This window comes from Populus alba, chromosome 11 (assembly GCF_005239225.2).
Source record: "Populus alba chromosome 11, ASM523922v2, whole genome shotgun sequence".
Lineage (NCBI taxonomy): Eukaryota > Viridiplantae > Streptophyta > Magnoliopsida > Malpighiales > Salicaceae > Populus > Populus alba.
This window is the reverse complement of record NC_133294.1, coordinates 12,971,136-12,989,528: the sequence shown is the minus strand read 5'-3', so window position 1 is coordinate 12,989,528 and position 18,393 is coordinate 12,971,136. Positions and strand designations below refer to the sequence as shown.

General features: G+C 32.9%; 2 protein-coding genes across 4 annotated transcripts; both read left to right on the top strand.

Annotated features, from left to right (window-relative positions):
• The first annotated feature begins 6,710 nt into the window (after nt 1-6,710).
• Nucleotides 6,711-7,532, top strand: LOC118043688 (probable protein phosphatase 2C 55). Its single transcript, XM_035051721.1, has one exon. The coding sequence runs from the start codon at nt 6,711-6,713 to the stop codon at nt 7,530-7,532; it is 822 nt and encodes a 273-aa protein (XP_034907612.1).
• A 1,313-nt stretch (nt 7,533-8,845) lies between these two features.
• On the top strand, nt 8,846-18,114 carry LOC118043697 (SH2 domain-containing protein A). Of its 3 annotated transcripts, none has more exons than XR_004686693.2 (12): nt 8,846-9,354; nt 10,311-10,475; nt 10,677-10,883; nt 10,978-11,067; nt 12,752-12,829; nt 12,937-13,101; nt 13,891-14,235; nt 14,983-15,266; nt 16,035-16,197; nt 16,909-17,182; nt 17,499-17,576; nt 17,707-18,114. XR_004686693.2 is itself a non-coding variant. In XM_035051731.2 (12 exons), the coding sequence occupies exons 1-12, from the start codon at nt 9,187-9,189 to the stop codon at nt 17,732-17,734; spliced, it is 2,121 nt and encodes a 706-aa protein (XP_034907622.1). In that variant the 5' UTR covers nt 8,846-9,186; the 3' UTR covers nt 17,735-18,114. The 3 variants fall into 3 exon arrangements, 2 of the variants coding, with proteins under 2 accessions (XP_034907622.1, XP_073268460.1); XM_035051731.2 differs by having other exon boundaries at nt 16,909-17,258; XM_073412359.1 differs by having other exon boundaries at nt 17,499-18,114.
• The last annotated feature ends 279 nt before the right edge of the window (nt 18,115-18,393 follow it).

The following is an 18,393-nucleotide window of genomic DNA, read 5'->3' as shown; positions in this document are numbered from 1 at the left end:
AATATGCTTTTTTAATGTTTATTTCCCTAATTTTTTAGGTTTTGTTATTAGAAAACTTTACTTTCTTTTTATGAATAGTAAGATTATTCATGCAACATGTATAAAAGCAACTGTAATTGTTATAGCTGTAGGAGTAACTATTATTAAACAAGAAATAAATAGAATTTATATACTAAGAGAACTACGTATAAATGCAATTACTTAACCAGAATTCTATATTAATAGCATTTTGAATCAAGGTGATAAACATTATGTTGAACAAATTCATATGAAACCAGTTGTATTATATAATTTGTGTGATGTTCTCACGATCAACTCAAAATGTGTCTATCCTTATAGATAATGAGTAATCGCAGATTCTATCTTTATTTTAAGGTATGAGAACAATACCAATATTTTTATACATTAATGCCTTATTTGTTTCCAGGAATTCACTTTTTTTGAAACCATTTTCCTCACTTTTCTATGTTTGGTAAACATAAGAAAAGTTGGTTAAGGAAAATGAATTCCGGTCAAAGGAAAAATTAATGCTTTATAGCAGGAAAGTGTTTTCCTTTTCTTATCCTAAGGAAAACACTTTCCTTTGTTTGCAAAAAAAAAAAAACATAACATTGTGTTACAAAATAAAATCCTTAACTCTCTCTCTCTCTCTCTTAATTCTCTTTACAAAACAATTGAAAGCATCTCTATCAAGCTTTTATTTCAAGTAACTTTTTTTTCTCAAATGTCCATTTATTATTTGTCTTATGTTTTCATCTTTTTGTTTAGATCTGTAGTTATAATATTGGCATAAATCTTGTGATATTGTTTAATTTGCTGTGTTTTTTTCACGGTTTATATTGTTTAATTTGTTGCAACGCATGCTCTGTATTTTTCCCAGAAACCAAACAAAATATCAAAACCATTCAAACACAGCAAACCCATGCTCTGTATTTCTGTATTTTTCCCAGAAACCAAACAAAACATCAAAACCATTCAAACACAACAAACCCATGCTCTGTATTTTTCCCAGAAACCAAACAAAACATCAAAACCATTCAAACACATCAAACCCATGCTGTGTTTTTTTCACTGAAACCAAACAAAACGTTTTGTTTGTGAAAAAAACATAGCAAATCCTTGTTCTGTTATTTACATTCTAATTGATCTCTCCACTCTTTTTCATGATTTTTTCCAAACCATTTTCAATTTCATAGTTGATCTCCCCACTCTCCTTGCATGATATTCCGATAAAATTCCTTTCTAGCATGTCCCTAGTTGCTTTACCCAAAAACAGAGCACTGTCCAAAGAAATCCCCCTCACTGAGGAGTGAACGAGTGATAATAGGAGAGGGACAATTCATTTAATTGGAAAGATTTGCTTTCAATTCCACTCCATCTCTTCATCTTCCTCTCCTTTTCTTTAATTGCTTCTCTTTCAGTGGAACCCGACCCACCCGATGAAAAAACACCCTTATTTCCAGAACATAATCCCAAATCTGTCCCCTTCCTAAATCTGCTGCCTTTGGCTCTCCTTCTCCTTCTCTTCTGCTTTCCTATAAAGTTTGAGATTATGTGGTGTTGGCAAGAAAATCTGTTGATGAAAAAAGTTTGTGTCTCTGTTGATGAGTTAATGATGTGCGTGATTTATGTTTTCTGTGCGTTTTCCATTTTGGTATTTTGAGGCAAATGAATAGAGATGACAATGATGTTATGTTAATGAAAAACTAAAATGGTTTGGTAGAAAAATCATTAAGACCGTGAAACATGAGTTTTATACAGAATTTATAAAATTATATACTTTAACGCATTGTTTGTTTAGGGAATTAGATATTATTGCTATAACTATTATACATTATCAGCTTCTTTGAGCATAACTTATTGTATTGATTATTTAAGTATTTTATATGTTTATTTCCCCAAAGTTTTAGGGTTTCTTATCATAAAACTTCACTTTTTTGTTATGGATAGTAAGATTATTCATGTAGCATGTATGAGAGCAATTATAATTGTGATAGCTACAGGAGTAGCTATTATTGAACAAGAAAGAAATAGAAATTATATACCAAGAGAACCACGTATAAATGTAATTGCTCAATGAGAATTCTATATGAATAACATTTTGAATCGAGGTGATAGACATTGCTTTGAACAAATTCATATGAAAGCAGTTGTCTTATATAAATTATGTGATGTTCTCACAAGTCATGACCTATTACGATCAACTCAAAATGTGTCTATTAAGGAGCAAGTAATTGTGTTCTTACAAATTATAGGTCAAAACCAAAGATTTCATTTTATTAGTGATATATATTATAGGTCTATTAAAACTATCCATCGTTACTTTAGAATTATTTTAAAAGCAATTCTTAAGTTATAAAAACACCTTATTAAAGACCTGGGGGATATAGTTCCTACATAGAGATAATGAATAATCAAAGATTTTATCCTTATTTTAAAGTATGTGAACAATACCAATATTTTTATACATTAATTAGATACATTTAGAAGAAAAGGTTATAAATTATTTTTTCATGTTTATATATGATTATGTGGGAGCAATTGATAGTATCCATGTTCCTGCAAATGTTCTTGTTGAGATTCAAAGAAAGTTTCGAGGTCGAAAAGAAGGAACAACATAAAATGTTTTAGCAGCTATAACTTTTGATTTGAAGTTTATATATGTTTTAGCTAGCTAGGAAGGAAGTGCATATGATTCACGGGTTTTAGGTGATGCATTATCAAGATCTAGTCGTCTAAAAATTCCAAAAGGTATATAATAAAGTATTTATTATATGCAATAAATATATAAAATGTTTAATTAGATAAAGATAATAATAGGTTTTTTTTTTTTCTAACTTGTAGAGAAATATTATCTTGGTGATGTTGGTTACGGTATTCGAAAAGGAATCATTTCTCCTTTTTGTGGAGTTCGATATCACTTGAATTAGTTTACAAAACATTCACCAAAAAAAAAAGGAGCTATTTAATCTTCGATACTCTTTATTGAGAACTAATATTGAGCAAGGGTTTGGTATTTTGAAGAGTCGTTTTAGATCAATTGATGAAAAATTATTTTGGTCTTATGAAACACAAGTAAATGTTATGCTTGCATGTTATATTATTCATAATCACATAATGGGAGTTGATCCTTATTACTTTTTTATGGAAGAAATATGTTCGAAAAGTGAACCAATTAGACGAACAATCAACTTAAGTCAACGAGAGGAGAGGGAAGAGAATAAAGAGTGGATAACAAAAAGAGAAATGATTGCATCAATCATATGGAATGATTATAATACTAAAAAAAACTAGTAATTGAGTGTTAATTATATGTGTTTATTTTTATTATGTCTTGCTTGAGTTTGTATTATCTTTTTTATATATTTGGATTGTTTGTTGACTTTATTATAATTTCTTATGTATTTTATGTATTCTCTTTTAAATATTAATTGTAGTTTTTATATTAAATTTATTAATTCTAAATATTGTATGATTTTATTTTGTATAAATTTGTAATTTTTTTTTTTGTAAAAATGAGTATCACATATAATGAAAAATACAAGGGTAAGCACTTCACATGGTATAAGCCTATGTCTCACATGCTATTTGAGATATTAGCTGAGGAGGCACTTAAAGGAAACAAACCTTCTTCAACCTTTAGAGCAGACTCTTTTGTTAAGGTGGCTACAAAAATTAGTCAAAAGTTCAACGTGTAATGCGAGCCTAAGCATGTGGACAATCATCTCAAAACTGTGAAAAAAAAGGGAAATAATAACCAAACATAAAATAAAAGTGGTTTTGGTTGCGATGATTGTTTGAAGATATAAAGATTACCTGAAGATTATATGTTCTTTTTCGATTTGAATAATTACTTTAAAGCTGGGTTGTCGCAAACCACAAGCCATTCAAATATTTGCTCTCTAATGATAATCCACACGAACCATTAGTGAGAAATCTCTTAAACCCTTTAACATAGAGTGCTATCTATTTTCTTTTTTATTTTAAATGTTTACGTATTGTACTCTCCTCATCCTTACATTATAGGAAATAAGAGGCATATCATTCTATTTATAAGAAAACCTAAAAACTCATTAAATAGTATCATATATATTATTTTTGGCTAATTTTAAAAATTCATTCAATCAAGTCCTTACTTGATTGTTTCTAGATCTAGAATTGTAATTTCTTGTATTAATTGCATTATAGTCCTTAATTTTTAAAACTTATTTATAATCAAGTCACACTTGATTTATCATCCCATTTTAATTTCTAACCAATGGTTCTTATGTGTGTGACCTATTAGGTTAATAAGTTGGCTCAAATATAAATCACAATCTTAAATAAAATAGGATTAAATATATTTAATTTATTATCAACTACAATACCTAGCAACTTGTCATGATCCTTAAATATTAAGAAAGTCATAAATGGTTTGACTTAATCTTTCAATGACTAGTTTCTTGGTGTAATTATTATCCCTTTATAAAAAAAATATATTCTGATTTAGACATTATCTGCTTTGTTAAATCATGTTAGTTCTCAACATTATAGTCATTGATTCTTTGAATAAGATATCAAAACTCTTTTCAAAATTCATTCTATCTTGGTCAAGGATTTCAAAATCAATACTATTTGAGAACAAATATAATATTTTCTCTAATCCATATAGGATGATGAATCCTATCTTGATTACTTAAATAATTTTATATAGTTTATGTTATACCCAATATCTGCTCGTTTGTTACCATTAATTAGGACAACATGTGGTCAAGATCAAAGCATAACTATAAACCTCTAATTAAATCAATGAAATTAATAAAGGAAAGTGATGTTCTAAGATATAACTTAATGAAAGTTGATGTAGTCTACATAAACTCGATATTAAAAATGCATCTGAACTTGAGAAAAATGACTCAGTTGTAAATGGTATAATGTAGACTCGTAACTCAAAAATTTATAAATTAGTGATAAATATGGAAAAAAAATTTATAAGTTTGGGGTGGAAATATTTAGAAAAGTATTCTAGAATTTTCAAATAAATTAATGTATGGTTATACACATGAATGATTTTGACTGCCATTAAAAGCCTTTATGCAATTTTTAACCCGAAAAGGAACAAAATTTAAGGAGAATTTGTATTATAAATAGGAATCGAAGTTCACAATAAATTAATTAAAAATATGGATGATTTAAGTAGATGAAATAGTACAAAAAATCAAATTTTGGCATAAAAAATTACTTGCTGGCCAAGTTTATACTGTTGGATCAGGCTGAAATTTTATGAAAAAAGCCTGCCCTCTCTTTTGCTTTTTGTGGAGTCATGTCATTCAAGCATAAATCTCAATCCAACTGTTGGATCATGCTGAAATTTTATGAGCGGTCTCCTGACACATCAATCAACCTTGGGTTATAATTTCAGAGTAATTAGAGTTTAGAAAAAGTTTTTGACAATACTGAAGTTCGAGTAAAATAATTTATGGACAATAAATAAGGATTTTTTTTGTACACATGATAAAATATCATTCTTTGTTTCTTTATAAGCTAAATGGTAACAACTTAGGAGAGGGAAAAAAAAATTACTCTCCTTCATTCTTGCAAAAACTATGATATTTATTTCTAAATGAGAATTAAGAGAGAGCTTGTGAGTGATTTTGTTTATATTTATATATATATAAAGCAAACTCAAAGAATTTGAGATTGGGAGGGGTAGATTTAACAAAGTCATAAAGAAGTGAAGTATTTAATAAAGTTTGAGTTTTAATGAGATGTGGATTTTGGAATAAAAAAAAAAAAAAAAACATTGTTGCCTATAATTAAGTTAGTGATCATTTAGTATTAATGACAATACAAGAGAAAATTATTTATTATTTTAAAATATTATAAAATTAACTTATTTAACAAAATATCTTAATTCATCATAATTAAATAACACATAATTGTGTGCTTGTCTAAATTTGATATCTGTTAAACATCTTATCGAAAGCTACATTCTTCAACAATTGTTAACTAGGATGGAAAAATATTGATAAATCTCAATTAGAAGATAGTTCACAACCATTATCATGTCCTGGAACATAATTAATTCTTGTTCTTATATGAGGTTCAAAATAATATAAGATAAATATTAAAATATATTCAATAATATAAATTTAGCATATCAAAACCTCAACAAACATCTTGTTTTTAACTAAAATTGAAGGTGAGACACTAAAAAAAACCAAGGCACCATTTATACAATTTTTTTTCTTATAGTTTTGTTGATGAACAATTTCTTGTATTTGTTTTTACATAACCTTTTTTTTGTTCGAAGTAACTGGCCCTATGGGAGCCCAGTCACGTGCAATATAAAAATAAATTTCTCAAACCTATTTAATGGAAGCAGTTTGGACTTTGATAAAAAAAGATTTCACCTGGTCGGCTTCGTAGAGAGTTCTCTGGTCCCTGTAATTTGAAAACATGAATTTCTCCGACTTGAGAAAGGAAGAAAAGTTCCTTTCCTCGCATTGCAGTATGTGTTTCCTTCAGCACACTGCTGACTAAGAAATACGCGTAATCTCTAATTTCTTCTTCCCAAACAAAACCCCAACGACTGCTTCTTCATCTTTTCCTCTCAAATCCCTACCTCTGTTTCTTCCTTCCCAATTCAAAGGACAAAACTTTCTTTCTTCTTTGTCACAAATTGATCTACCCAGAGACCGAACCCCATCCAAATTAAGGCAACTAACTACATGATCATCAAAAAGAGAAGATTCCAAGCCACGGTTACGGTTCCCGGTTATGAAAGCAAAGGGAAGTTGAAGATGAATCTAGGATTCTGTTATTTTCCTAAAAAGTTGGAGTCGAATCCAGAAAGTTTGGGAGAAGACGCCCATTTTATTTGCCAAGAAAGGCAAACCTTTGGGGTGGCTGATGGTGTTGGTGGATGGGCTATGAAAGGAATTGATTCTGGGATTTTCGCAAGAGAACTTATGTCCAATTATCTCACAGCTCTTCGATGCTTGAAGCCTGAAGGAGATGTTAATCTCAAGAAAATATTGTTAAAAGCGCATTCCAAGACTGTTGCTTTAGGATCATCCACCGCCTGTGTTGTTACCCTTAAAAGAGACCGATTGTGTTATGCCAACGTGGGTGATAGCGGTTTCATGGTTTTCAGAGGGAAAAAGCTTGTTTACAGGTCACCGACACAGCACAGTTTTTTCAACTGCCCTTTTTCGCTGGGGAATTGGGTTCAGAAGGGTAAGCGCCGGGCTTCGGTTTTCCTTGGTGAATTTGACGTGGAGCAGGGGGACATTGTGGTTGCTGGTTCCGATGGATTGTTCGATAATCTTTTCGGCTCTGAGATCGAGGAGATTCTTCAAGAAAATGGAGGAAGATCTTGTCCTCAGGATCTTGCCTGGACCGTCGCAACTGTTGCGTCCTTGAATTCAACCAGCGAGGATTATGACTCTCCCTTTGCAGTTGCCGCTGAGTCTGAAGGAATCGAGCACGTTGGAGGCAAAGTTGATGACATTACTGTCATTGTTGCTGTAATCGAGTTAGACCAGTGCTAGTTTGCCAGAATAGAGTTAACCAGCAGTTGTAGCAGTAGCAGTAGCAGTAATATTCCATATATCATTGTTTAATATATATATATATATATATATATATATATATATATATATATATATATATAATGCTTTGACTATAATTGAAATGAATGATTTCAATTCCCAAACCATATAATTGATTGTGAAGATCGTTTTTCTCTAATTGCAACTTGCAACTGCTCTCCTGTGGCCCTCAGTTATGGCTACAGGTTTAATTTTACAGTGTTTGCCTTTCTGCTACCCTTGAACGAATCTAGGACAATGCTCATGGTGTCCATGCATCCCATTTAGTTAGGAGAGTTTCAGGTGTTTTTTCACCATAAAAAATGTCTATAAAATCAAATCTAAGCTGTGAAGGTTTTTAGTTTCAAGTTAATAAAGATAACAAAACAAGTTTTCACGATATTAAAATCATTGTTCTAAGTTTTAGAATATACTCCTAGAAAGTTGTGGTTGAGTCTAGATATATTTTTTAGACTATCATTGGAAATGGAAACCATTTAAATTGAATTCATGAATATTAAAATTATAGATATTGGTGGCTGAAATTTGGTCACATAAGATTTTTCTTTTCTCTCTCTTTTTTTTTTTACTACTTTCTCTCTTATTTAATAACAACCAGGGATTAAAATGTAAAATAAATAAAGTCTTATGATTAAAATATAAAATTTAAAAAGAACAATTACCAAATATGCAAAATAATAATCGTGAAAGATGAATTTGAAGTTTTCTATCCTTTTTGAATGGTGTAATTGATAAACAGAAAAAAAAAACTATTTTTTCAATGTTAATTTTGGTCCCCAATTGTTTTTATTTTTATTTTAAGAATAACTTAAAATTTAATTTCATAAAATTGACATTTAATTTAGTTCTAGAATATTAATATCACATTAGATTTGGATGAGTAAGAGCATGTTAATCAAAACAGATTTCAAAAATAAAATAAAATATATGTCAATATAACTATAATTTAAAAAAAATCTGCTGACCAAAGTAAAAAAAATAAAAATTCAAGGACCTAGAAAGAAAAATATTAACTATGAACAGTAATATGAGCATAGAAAGGTCCTGCAATTCAAGTTTATTTTATAATTAAAATAATTTTCTCTTTCTCTTTCATTTTCCTTTTTATTTTATTTTATTTTATTATTATTATTAATCCTCTTTCTCCACTCCTAGATTTTTGCCCATTACAGGAGGAGGAAGGGGGCGTCAGCAAGAAAGAAGGACCCAATTTCCCTCCAATTCATTACAAAAGTCAACTTTTGACTTCATCAAACTCCTAGTATATCCCCAAGTTAGTTCTTCTTTTGCTCACGAAGCACTTGATTATTACCCGCTTACTTTCATTTTCATTAAAAAAAAAAAAAACAAAAAAGAAACCGAACCCACCACCGAACCAACCGTCAATTAACAACGGAACGGCCGCCACAGAACAACCGTCTCTGTCTCGCTGCTTTTAGTGAGAAAAACGAACTAATAAAGTGTAATTAAGAGAGAGAAAGTAACAAAATTCCAGCTTCTTTGTTAGTGTCGTTGTTTGTTTAGAGAGAGAAACAGAAAGAGAGAAGGTGGGGTTTGGGCTTTTGAGGTTCCTTTTGATCAAGAAATAATAATCATGGGTGGTCGTAATAATAATAATGTGATAAACAGAAAAGATTACATTTTGCTGAAAGATTTCAGAATGGAAATCGAAGTTGAAAACGAAAAAGATTTATCTCTCTCTTTCTGGGTTTATCTTATTGACTCCTCCACCACAACATTTCCTGCGACAATCATCAAACAGGTTTGGAAAACAGTGCCCTTTCTCTTTCTTTTTTTGTTAGATTGTTATGCATTTAGGCATTCAACTGGGGTTTTAAGTTTATTTCTTCTTCCAGCCTTTTATCCTATCACTTGAGGTGTAACCAATGTTTAAATTTTTCTTCTTTTGATGGGTTCGTGTATTTTTAGTGTTGGCAAAGCTTGTATCTTTCTCGAGGCTTTTATGAAATCTTAGGCAAAATTTATGTAAATTTTTGGTATGTTGCTACATTTTTTGAGTGTGTTGTAAACATTTGCTTCAATTGAGTGGCGTTCATATCCTGAATTTTTCTTTTCATTGGGATTGTGTTGTTGTCTTGGTCAAGTACATTGCTAGTTTGTTACTAGCTCCTTATTTTATATGGTTTAAATGTAGAAAGTTTAGTGTTCTCTATACGGTCATGAGCAGGAGTAGTGCCGTTCCTCATTACATTTGACCAAGTTATCTGCTTGATATCTTTTATGGTTTCCGGGTATATAGCTACTCTCCAGGGGAAAAAAATGGCATTACTACAGTTGATATCAATTTCTTTTCTTTTCTTTTTCCTTGAAGATTTTATAGGCTCACCTCTCATGTAAATTATGAAAGTTTTTCCAAATTCGCTAGCTCATTCCACCTTTTTTGTATAGCCCTGTAGTCCTATGTCATGAAAGTCTAATCACTAGATGTTAATAAGGATAATGAGTAGGAGAACTTTATCAGTTGTAGTAGAGTTAGTCAGCAAAATCAAGGAGCTGAATAATGTTTTTGATTGCTTAGATATTGATAATCATCTTTAATACTAAAGCCTGAAGGGTGACCACTCTGCATGCTCCATAGATCTTTGTTAACCAGTGATTTATATTCTGTAATGCGGTACACTGGTGTGTTTTGCTTGTTTGACAATTTCTTTTTCTTCCTTCAAAATGAATTGCTGAACTAAATAATTCTGTTCACAGGTTTACCCGGATATTACTAGCTGTGCTCCTTTTCTTGTTCTGAATGAGAAGATAATCACGCTTTTTCCACTTCTCCATGCACACAAAGAAACTACAAATTGTAGTAATTCTACATCAATGGAGATTAAATGTCCTCTGGAAAACTGGATTCATGTTGGATTTGAGGTATGCTTTAGAAGTCAAGTCACACAATTAGTCGTTTATGAAATTTATAGTATGGAGGTTACTTTTCCATTAATTAGTTTTTTTATCTAGTTAATTTGGATTTTTTTTAATAATATTTTTCTACTTTCCCTTCTCCCTCTCATTCTCTCACTGGCTCTCTCTTCAGTTACAAAGTGCTAAAAGTCATTTTGCTAATTATAGGTTCTTACTGATATTTTTCGGCTTCACATTAATGGGGAGATTGTAAGCGAGCAGCCTCAGTCATCCTCCCTTGACAAAAACTGGAATTCCAATGGACTGAGGAAGATAGCATTAGTTGGTTCTTGTGCAGATGATGGCCTGCAGGGTTATGTTTACCATGCAGAAGTCTTGCCTTTAAGCTTGTCCATTAAGGATCACTATGTTAAGGTTCATAAAAGGCATTTTTCTGGATTCTGTTATTCTCTTAAAATATGCCTATAAATTCACTGAATACTTGACAAATAAGCATATGCTATGGCAGGATCCACCTCTGTGGTTATCAATTGATCTCTCATCCACCTCTGAAATTGATGAAGACAATGATGGCATCTGGAATATTGTTGGAGGCAAGGTTAGTAAAAATAGAGAATTTTGATGTTATACTTTCTTAAGGAGTCATGTTACATCCCAAAACCATCTGGCAAGGGATGTTCCACTGGGGCATGAGCGACTTGATTGTCACTTGTTCTTGGATTTATCTTAAGGTTGCTGTTTCTTCTCTTTTATTCCTGCCAGCCATTTCGAATAGCTGCATGACAAGATCTATGAGATCAACTCATCTAACCATTTGCAGTCTATTTTCAAATTGAAGAATAATAGTTGCCATCTTGAGTTAGCAAGATGCTGCACATGTCAACCTTTTTGTGCGAGAAAATGATGCCTAGGCAGCTTATGCACAAGGGCTAGGTTTTGATGTTTGTATTTGCTAATCTTTAATAGGTGAAGAGGACATCTCCTTGCCCTTTGTTTTCTAAGTTGGAAGGGGAGTGGAGGAAGTGAAAATTATAAAAATTAATGTGCTTCTCTTGTTTGGTCTTAAAGAAGGGAATAAGAAGAGAATAGGTGGGAATGTTTGTAATTTTATTTTATGCAGCTAGCAAGATTTCCTGCCAAGAGAGTCAAAATTTTGAAGGGAAAATCTTTTAAAACAGGGTATATTTATAAACAGTGGATTATTAAAACTTCCCTTCCCTATCCTCCCACTTACATTTGCTTGATTTTAATTTATGGCTGTTGTGTGTAATGATTTTATCCTGTTAGAGGAAGAAATATATAGCTTAAAATTCCAAGGACTGGTTGGTGAAATGGGCCTAATGGTAGAATTGGGGAAAAATTGATGAGGTAGAAGACTGTAATGTAAAGCAAGAAAGCATGACCTTTTTTGTCCAACTAACTATATCCATACCTATTAAACATCTTGAACGAAAAGTAGTCTCGTGGAAGGAATTTAAATTATTTGTTCATCATTCATCACATATGAGTATCATACCATTTGTATTGTAATGGGAAAGGAAATGAAAGAATAGCTGCTAATACTTGTAATTTGTTAGTTAAAAACTTGTGATCTGGCCCAATGAATTAGGTGAAATCCTCAAATGACAATTTTTAATTAGATCTTTGGTGAGAGCAAAGATTTAGCAGCATATGCCCTTAGGATCAGTTTCTATGATTTCTTTTTGGATTCAATTATTTTCTCTCCCCTTTTGCAATTAGGGCTCATTATTTTGGTTGTACACAAATAGGTTTCAGGTTTTATCGTGGTTAATTTAGAACCTCCTTTGTATTTTGTATTCCCCTGCTATTTTTATGGTGAAATCTCTGCTTTGTGGTGCACCATATAAATTTGGTGGACATTTTCTTCCTCTCTTTCCTCAATTCTGTTGCTTTATTGTTTTCCTGTGAGGCTCACTAAATATCAGGTCAGAAAATGCTTGGAAACCTCAAGATTTAGAGCACCATAGGAAACCAAGAAAGCCACTCCATATCAGATTGACTGTTTTGATAGGAATTGATTTTTATATATCTCGACATTTTCTCTCCAAGCAGAGATTATTAAAAAATTGAAAGAACAGCACAGCACCACAGTCATAATATCTCTTTCTATCTCTCAAACTTATAAAATGGGTTGAATGAAATCCTCTAAAGATGTGGAGTGCGGACAGACTGTTAACTTTCCTACATTTTAGGTTAACATTGCTGAAGTTATGAACCAAGCAGCATTCTGAGCTTTTATTCTCATATTTTCTGTTTTGCAGGCTTCATGTCGTAGGGTTTTTTCCTTGGATGTGGTTTTATTAAATGCAATGAGCCAGGCTATAAACAAGGAATTGGAGGTCTGCAATTGCATCTTGAGTTTTCCGATAGTGCAATTTCTATAATTTTCTTGTATTTTTGTCATTACTTGTTGTACTAACATTTTGTACATTACTTGCTTTAATAGATTGTTGCTTCACTGGTATATGCGGACAGTGGGCTTCCTGTGGAGAAGACATCTGATGATGAAGATCCCCTTTTGACAAGCTGCGATGGGATTGATTTTTCTAATTATGATAGACCAGGAAAACTATTGCATGGGCGTGCATCTTTGAAGCTCAAAATATCTCAGGTAGTTTGTCAGATGTTAATAAGGTTTCTGGTTACTTATCCAATTCTCTAAGTGTATGTACAAGTGTCCCTCTTCTATGCATTGACAAGATGAAGATTCTTATGGTGATTCTCATTTCTTTTCTTTCCTCTCTGTTTTGGCCAGAAAACAGATGTCTTCAGCATTCCATATGCATTTTTTTCCCTGCAAGCTGTTTTAAGTATAAAGAACACTATCATATGGCTTTAGTTATCTGATATAACTTTGCTTACCATATATCTCTAGTGGAAGTTGCAATGATGGGACCGATATTATGTGAAGCTAGCTTGCAGCTTGCAGTCTCATGCAGTTGGAAGCTGTTTCTTGACCTTGACCATCCTATGAGTTTGCTTTATAAATAAGCATACAATTATTCATTTTATGATTTTCCATTTGGTCATGTTATATCCCAGACATCAAATTTTTTAGAGAATCCAAATGCTGCATATTGCAAAAGTTTGTGTTGCATGATCACAATTTGATGAACACTATATTACAGTAGTCTTCTACATGTAGCTGAAATAATAATCATTATTGTTCTTGAATTATAATGCAGATGCTTCCTTTGTCGGATTCACTTAAATGACTTGGTTTGGTATGTGTCCATGTGTCGTAAGAATTATTCTCCTTGCATTGCAATGAAAAGGATTACTCCTGGAACGGGATTCCATGTTCACTAATTCACTAGAGATTAAATATGTATGCAATTTAGGTTCTTGCTACCAATATTTATGGAATTTGCAAGTGATTCTGCTTTCTTTCTTGTGTCAGCTTTCATCCAAGTGTGATAATAAGCTTTTCCGCATTAAACTAAAAATCCCAAAATTCAGTGGGTATCATTTCCTGGAGGCATTTTCCCATCCAATCCGTTGCATCTCTCGAAGTCGTAATCCCCGGACATCTCTGTCATGGAAAAGGCCAACCTCTGTTGCTGAACCTTTCAACAAATCTCAATCATTTGGACTATATAATGGATCTATAGAATTGCAGCACAACTCCATCCATGAGATAAGACCTAGTCCATCATCAAAACGGATCAAACTTGGGCAAGAAAAGACATCTACCATGGAGAAGCCAGATGTGGAATGCTACTCTGATGCTTGGACAACTAATCAGGTATAAAATGAGTGTACTTTTATTTCTCATTACCATTTTCATCGCCTTCATCCTTGTGATTGTAGTAGCATTAGGATGAATATACTAAATAGTTGAACTACTGTAAGCATAAATATCCATCCAAAATCTAGGATATTCTTGAGGATCACCTGGTGTCATTTATTTGATTTTATATGGCTACCATATCATCAAAACTTTTCTACTATATTTTTTTTCTTAAGCTATCTTTTGGTTTTTACTCTTTTTTTTTTCTTTGTTTTTGATGTTACTCCCTTTTCTTTTTCTTTTTCTTTTCCTTTTTGTCCACATGATTTACAGCAGATTGATTGGTTCCTGTTATTTATTTTTGGCCCTGTTGACATGACCAAAGTTGGTGCATAATATTATGTCTTTAAGTAAGAGAAGGACAGGAGATTTTTTTAAAATATGTTATAATTGTAAATGATATAAGCATACAGTCTATGGTTTATATTTATTTTTATTATCCAACTCTCAATTTAATGCCACAAAGGTGGTCCATTGTTTGCTGGTGTGTGGTTCTGGATACAGAAATCTTACACCAAATGCGCAGCATGGGTATAGATAGCGTTTTTCTTACTTGGAATACATTTTCCATGCCCTGTCCTTTCCTTGACATATCGTTTAGTTTAACTGTGATGTCGGACACTCTCATTTATTTGGAAACCTGAGATTGGAATAGAAATTTATTCTCGCTCATGAGTAACTGCACCATCATTTGGAATTTAGGTTGAGAATGCACCCCGGATACCATTAGACAGGGGAGCAGAGATTGTTGAAGAAGCAGACAATTCACCATCTGTGTCAGACAGTATCAAAGAAAGGTTATCGGATTTCAATATCACATCAAGCAGCAGCTATTCGATATCAGATGTGACCATTTTTAAATACTGCCTGGGAGGATTGACAGATAGGGCTCTTCTGCTGAAGGAGGTTGCAACCTCTGCCTCTGAAGAAGAGCTTTTTAGGCTTGCAAATGAGGTGTCTCTATACTCAGGATGTTCACACCACAGGTAATGTAAGGATTTGGTTCATTCTGGATGCAATTTTGTTTGAGGTTTCTATGCCTGTTTAATTTTTAGAAGGTTAAAGTGATCATGATCTTGGTGCCGGTACTATATCAAAATTAAATTTGAGTTCTCTGCTATAATTTTTTTTTTATTTGAGTTTTACTCTTGAAAAATGATCAATCAACTACATTTGCTCTAGAATACCTTGATTAATTGATTTTTAAATGAATGGGAACTCAAATAGAAATCAGACAAAATGCAGGCACAAATTTGTGACCATCTAGCATAATGATTCTTTGCTAATGTTTCAATTACAGCATTTTGTTGATTTTGCTTACAAGCTATTCAGTTCACCTTTTCATGTCAAACTCGTTGGATTACTTTAGCATCATGTATGCTCGCTACATTTTTTTTCTCTCTCCTCTCCTATCATTCGCTACTTACAATAAAAATTCATGTTCTCCTTGTGCACTAGATTGAAGCAAGAATGAGCATTGCATATGTTGCCTACAAAATCTATGCACTTAAAGTACTTTCCCTGTGCGAAATTAACTAGGGGAAGGTGTCCATTTTCATGTCTTTTTATTCCTTATCTGTTTGCAATTTTTAAATGTTAGAATAAGGATAGAAATATTGGAAGCTCTGTGGCGTGTAATTTGACTAACCAAGTGGTCATTCCCAACTGTTGCCACTCCACGCAAGAAGAATTTCCAAATCACACGAGCCCTATTGTCTAGTTTTAATACTCACAGTACCATCTTTCTTGTTCAGACGACAGATAGTGATAGCAAAGAGGTTGATAGAGGAAGGAACCAAAGTTTGGAATTCAATCTCACAAAACAACCGCCTCATTCATTGGGAGAATGTGATTTTTGAGATTGAAGAGCAATTCATGAGGATTACTTGCTCCAGTACTAGATCCCTCACAGCAAAGGTTGCCTTTTCTTCTCCTTCATGTACTCATTGTGAACACACACGGACACCATGCTGCTACTTCCATGTTGAGGTTGATATGCTGGTGGCTTGGAAATAATATTACTAGTTTTGGATCATTATTAGCAAGCAATGACATGGCCTCATGCATGTGGCACATATATTTTCAGTTTCATTTGTGGGTTTGTTGTGTAGAGGCCACAAAACACGGGTTAATTTCATCCATCTCTTTAACCCCCATTCACCCATCTTAGAATCTGAATCTAGAACATCCAATTTGAAAGTCACTGGATTCACCTGAAGTAAATAAAAATGTAAAGAAGACGGAAAATTGTGTGGATGAAAATAATTCATCAGAAGTTCTTACAATAAACTGTTTTTGCTTTATGTACCCATAAACGCTGTGATATTTTTTTAGTATTTACTCTAACATGCTCTCTTAAACTTATCAAGCCCCTTTCCATATGAACACCTGTAGCCAAGGTCTAGTTAAGTACATTTAAGCAAGTTCCTGCCCTACAGGACTTGGGGAAACTAATGGTAGTATGGATCTTTCTGTTGATGCACTAATTGTTAAATCAATAATCTTCAGAAGAAGCTTTTTTATGCTGAGCACGTTATAATGGTGCTCAAGCATGAGTTTCAAGCATGGGTTGGCACAACTTGGAGACGTATGAATGTATTAACTAATCAGAGTTAATAACTGTTTCAGGATTTTGAGCTCCTGAGGAGAATTGCTGGATGCCGGGAATATATGGCCCAAGAAAATTTTGAGAAGATATGGCGTTGGCTGTATCCTGTTGCTTTTACATTGGCAAGCGATTCAATAAATACAATATGGAATTCTACATCGCCAAAGTGGATAGAAGGACTTATCACAAAGGAAGAAGCAGAACTGTCACTTCAGGGTCCGAGGGGCCTTCAAGAGCCTGGAACATTTGTTCTGCGGTTTCCCACTTCAAGGAGCTGGCCCCATCCTGATGCAGGTAGCTTAATTGTGACTTACGTTGGCAGTGATTACACTGTTCACCACAGGTTGCTTTCCCTTGATTATATCTACAGGTTTGGACTTCCTTTCTTTCTTCTTTCTTCCTTTGTTCCCCTTTTTATTAGGTGTGAAATTATTGAATATATTTATCAATTTGATTATTGAATATCCAGATATTTATGTGTACATTGCATTTATATGTTTACATTTTGTGGGCATTGTTTTTGGTGGGGGAGATGAAGGATAGAAGTAAGAAAGAACCCCTGTTTTTTTACTGACTGAAGAAAGTGATTGCCTTTGTTGTGTCGTTACAGTTGTGAGGAAAGGGAGATGAATTTGAAATCACTGGAACATATGCTGTTGGCAGAGCCTGAGCTCTCTCGGTTAGGAAGGCAAGATATCTGTTTCTGATTTAATCCTTTTCTATGTTGGGGGTATTAAATAATGCCTTTTCTCTCCATTGAGGGGCATCATTTTTCCTTTCATCGACTAGTAATTAATAATTCATTACTTGAAATGCAGGATAGTAAGGCAAAGCCAATTAACTTGATTGAGGCTTAGAGGAATATCCCACTGCTTTTGATTTTTGGTGATATTGAACCATCATCTCTGTTTATTCTTGTTCCTCTTCTTGGCTGCTGCTGCTTCCTTTTCCCTTTCCTTTCCTCTCATTCAATTTTTCAGCATCAGGGAATTCTGTTTTAGGTGTATTTCTGCTCCTGGTCTAGTAATAGAAACTTGAGACTTCGAGTTGGAATGTCAATATTGGAACTCCCCCATCCTTCAACTAGCAAAAACACCAAGTGGGATGCTTGTCTTTTGCCTATGCCGGCAAAAATGTGGTTCAGATGAGTGTTTGTCTTGGTTATCTGATGCAGTTTTTTTCATACAGAAACAATTCATGAGATGAGAAAAGGACCCTTTTCTGAATCCATTAATATTCTGTTGCCTCAACAATGAAGTAATGCTCAGATTGAAAAATATCAAAGAAATCTGGATTTGTTAAATGGACCATCGCAGAAAGAAGAGGAAACCTTCCGCCACATGGGATGAGAAAGAGATGCTTCACTGCTCATCTGGAAAGAAAATTATGGGGGTTATATTTGAATAGGCTGTTGAATAACTTGAATTATTATTATTATTATTATAGAAAGCAACTTGAATTAGTCTGGTTCAAGTACTTGTGGTTTTCTCATTCTAAAATTGGAA

Coding starts and splice junctions, on each gene's coding strand:
- LOC118043697 (XM_035051731.2), top strand. CDS start 9,187: ATGGGTGGTCGTAATAATAATAATGTGATAAACAGAAAAGATTACATT. Junction 11,068..12,751: donor GGAATATTGTTGGAGGCAAG/GTTAGTAAAAAT, acceptor TCTGTTTTGCAG/GCTTCATGTCGTAGGGTTTT. Junction 12,830..12,936: donor CTATAAACAAGGAATTGGAG/GTCTGCAATTGC, acceptor TTGCTTTAATAG/ATTGTTGCTTCACTGGTATA.
- LOC118043688 (XM_035051721.1), top strand. CDS start 6,711: ATGATCATCAAAAAGAGAAGATTCCAAGCCACGGTTACGGTTCCCGGT.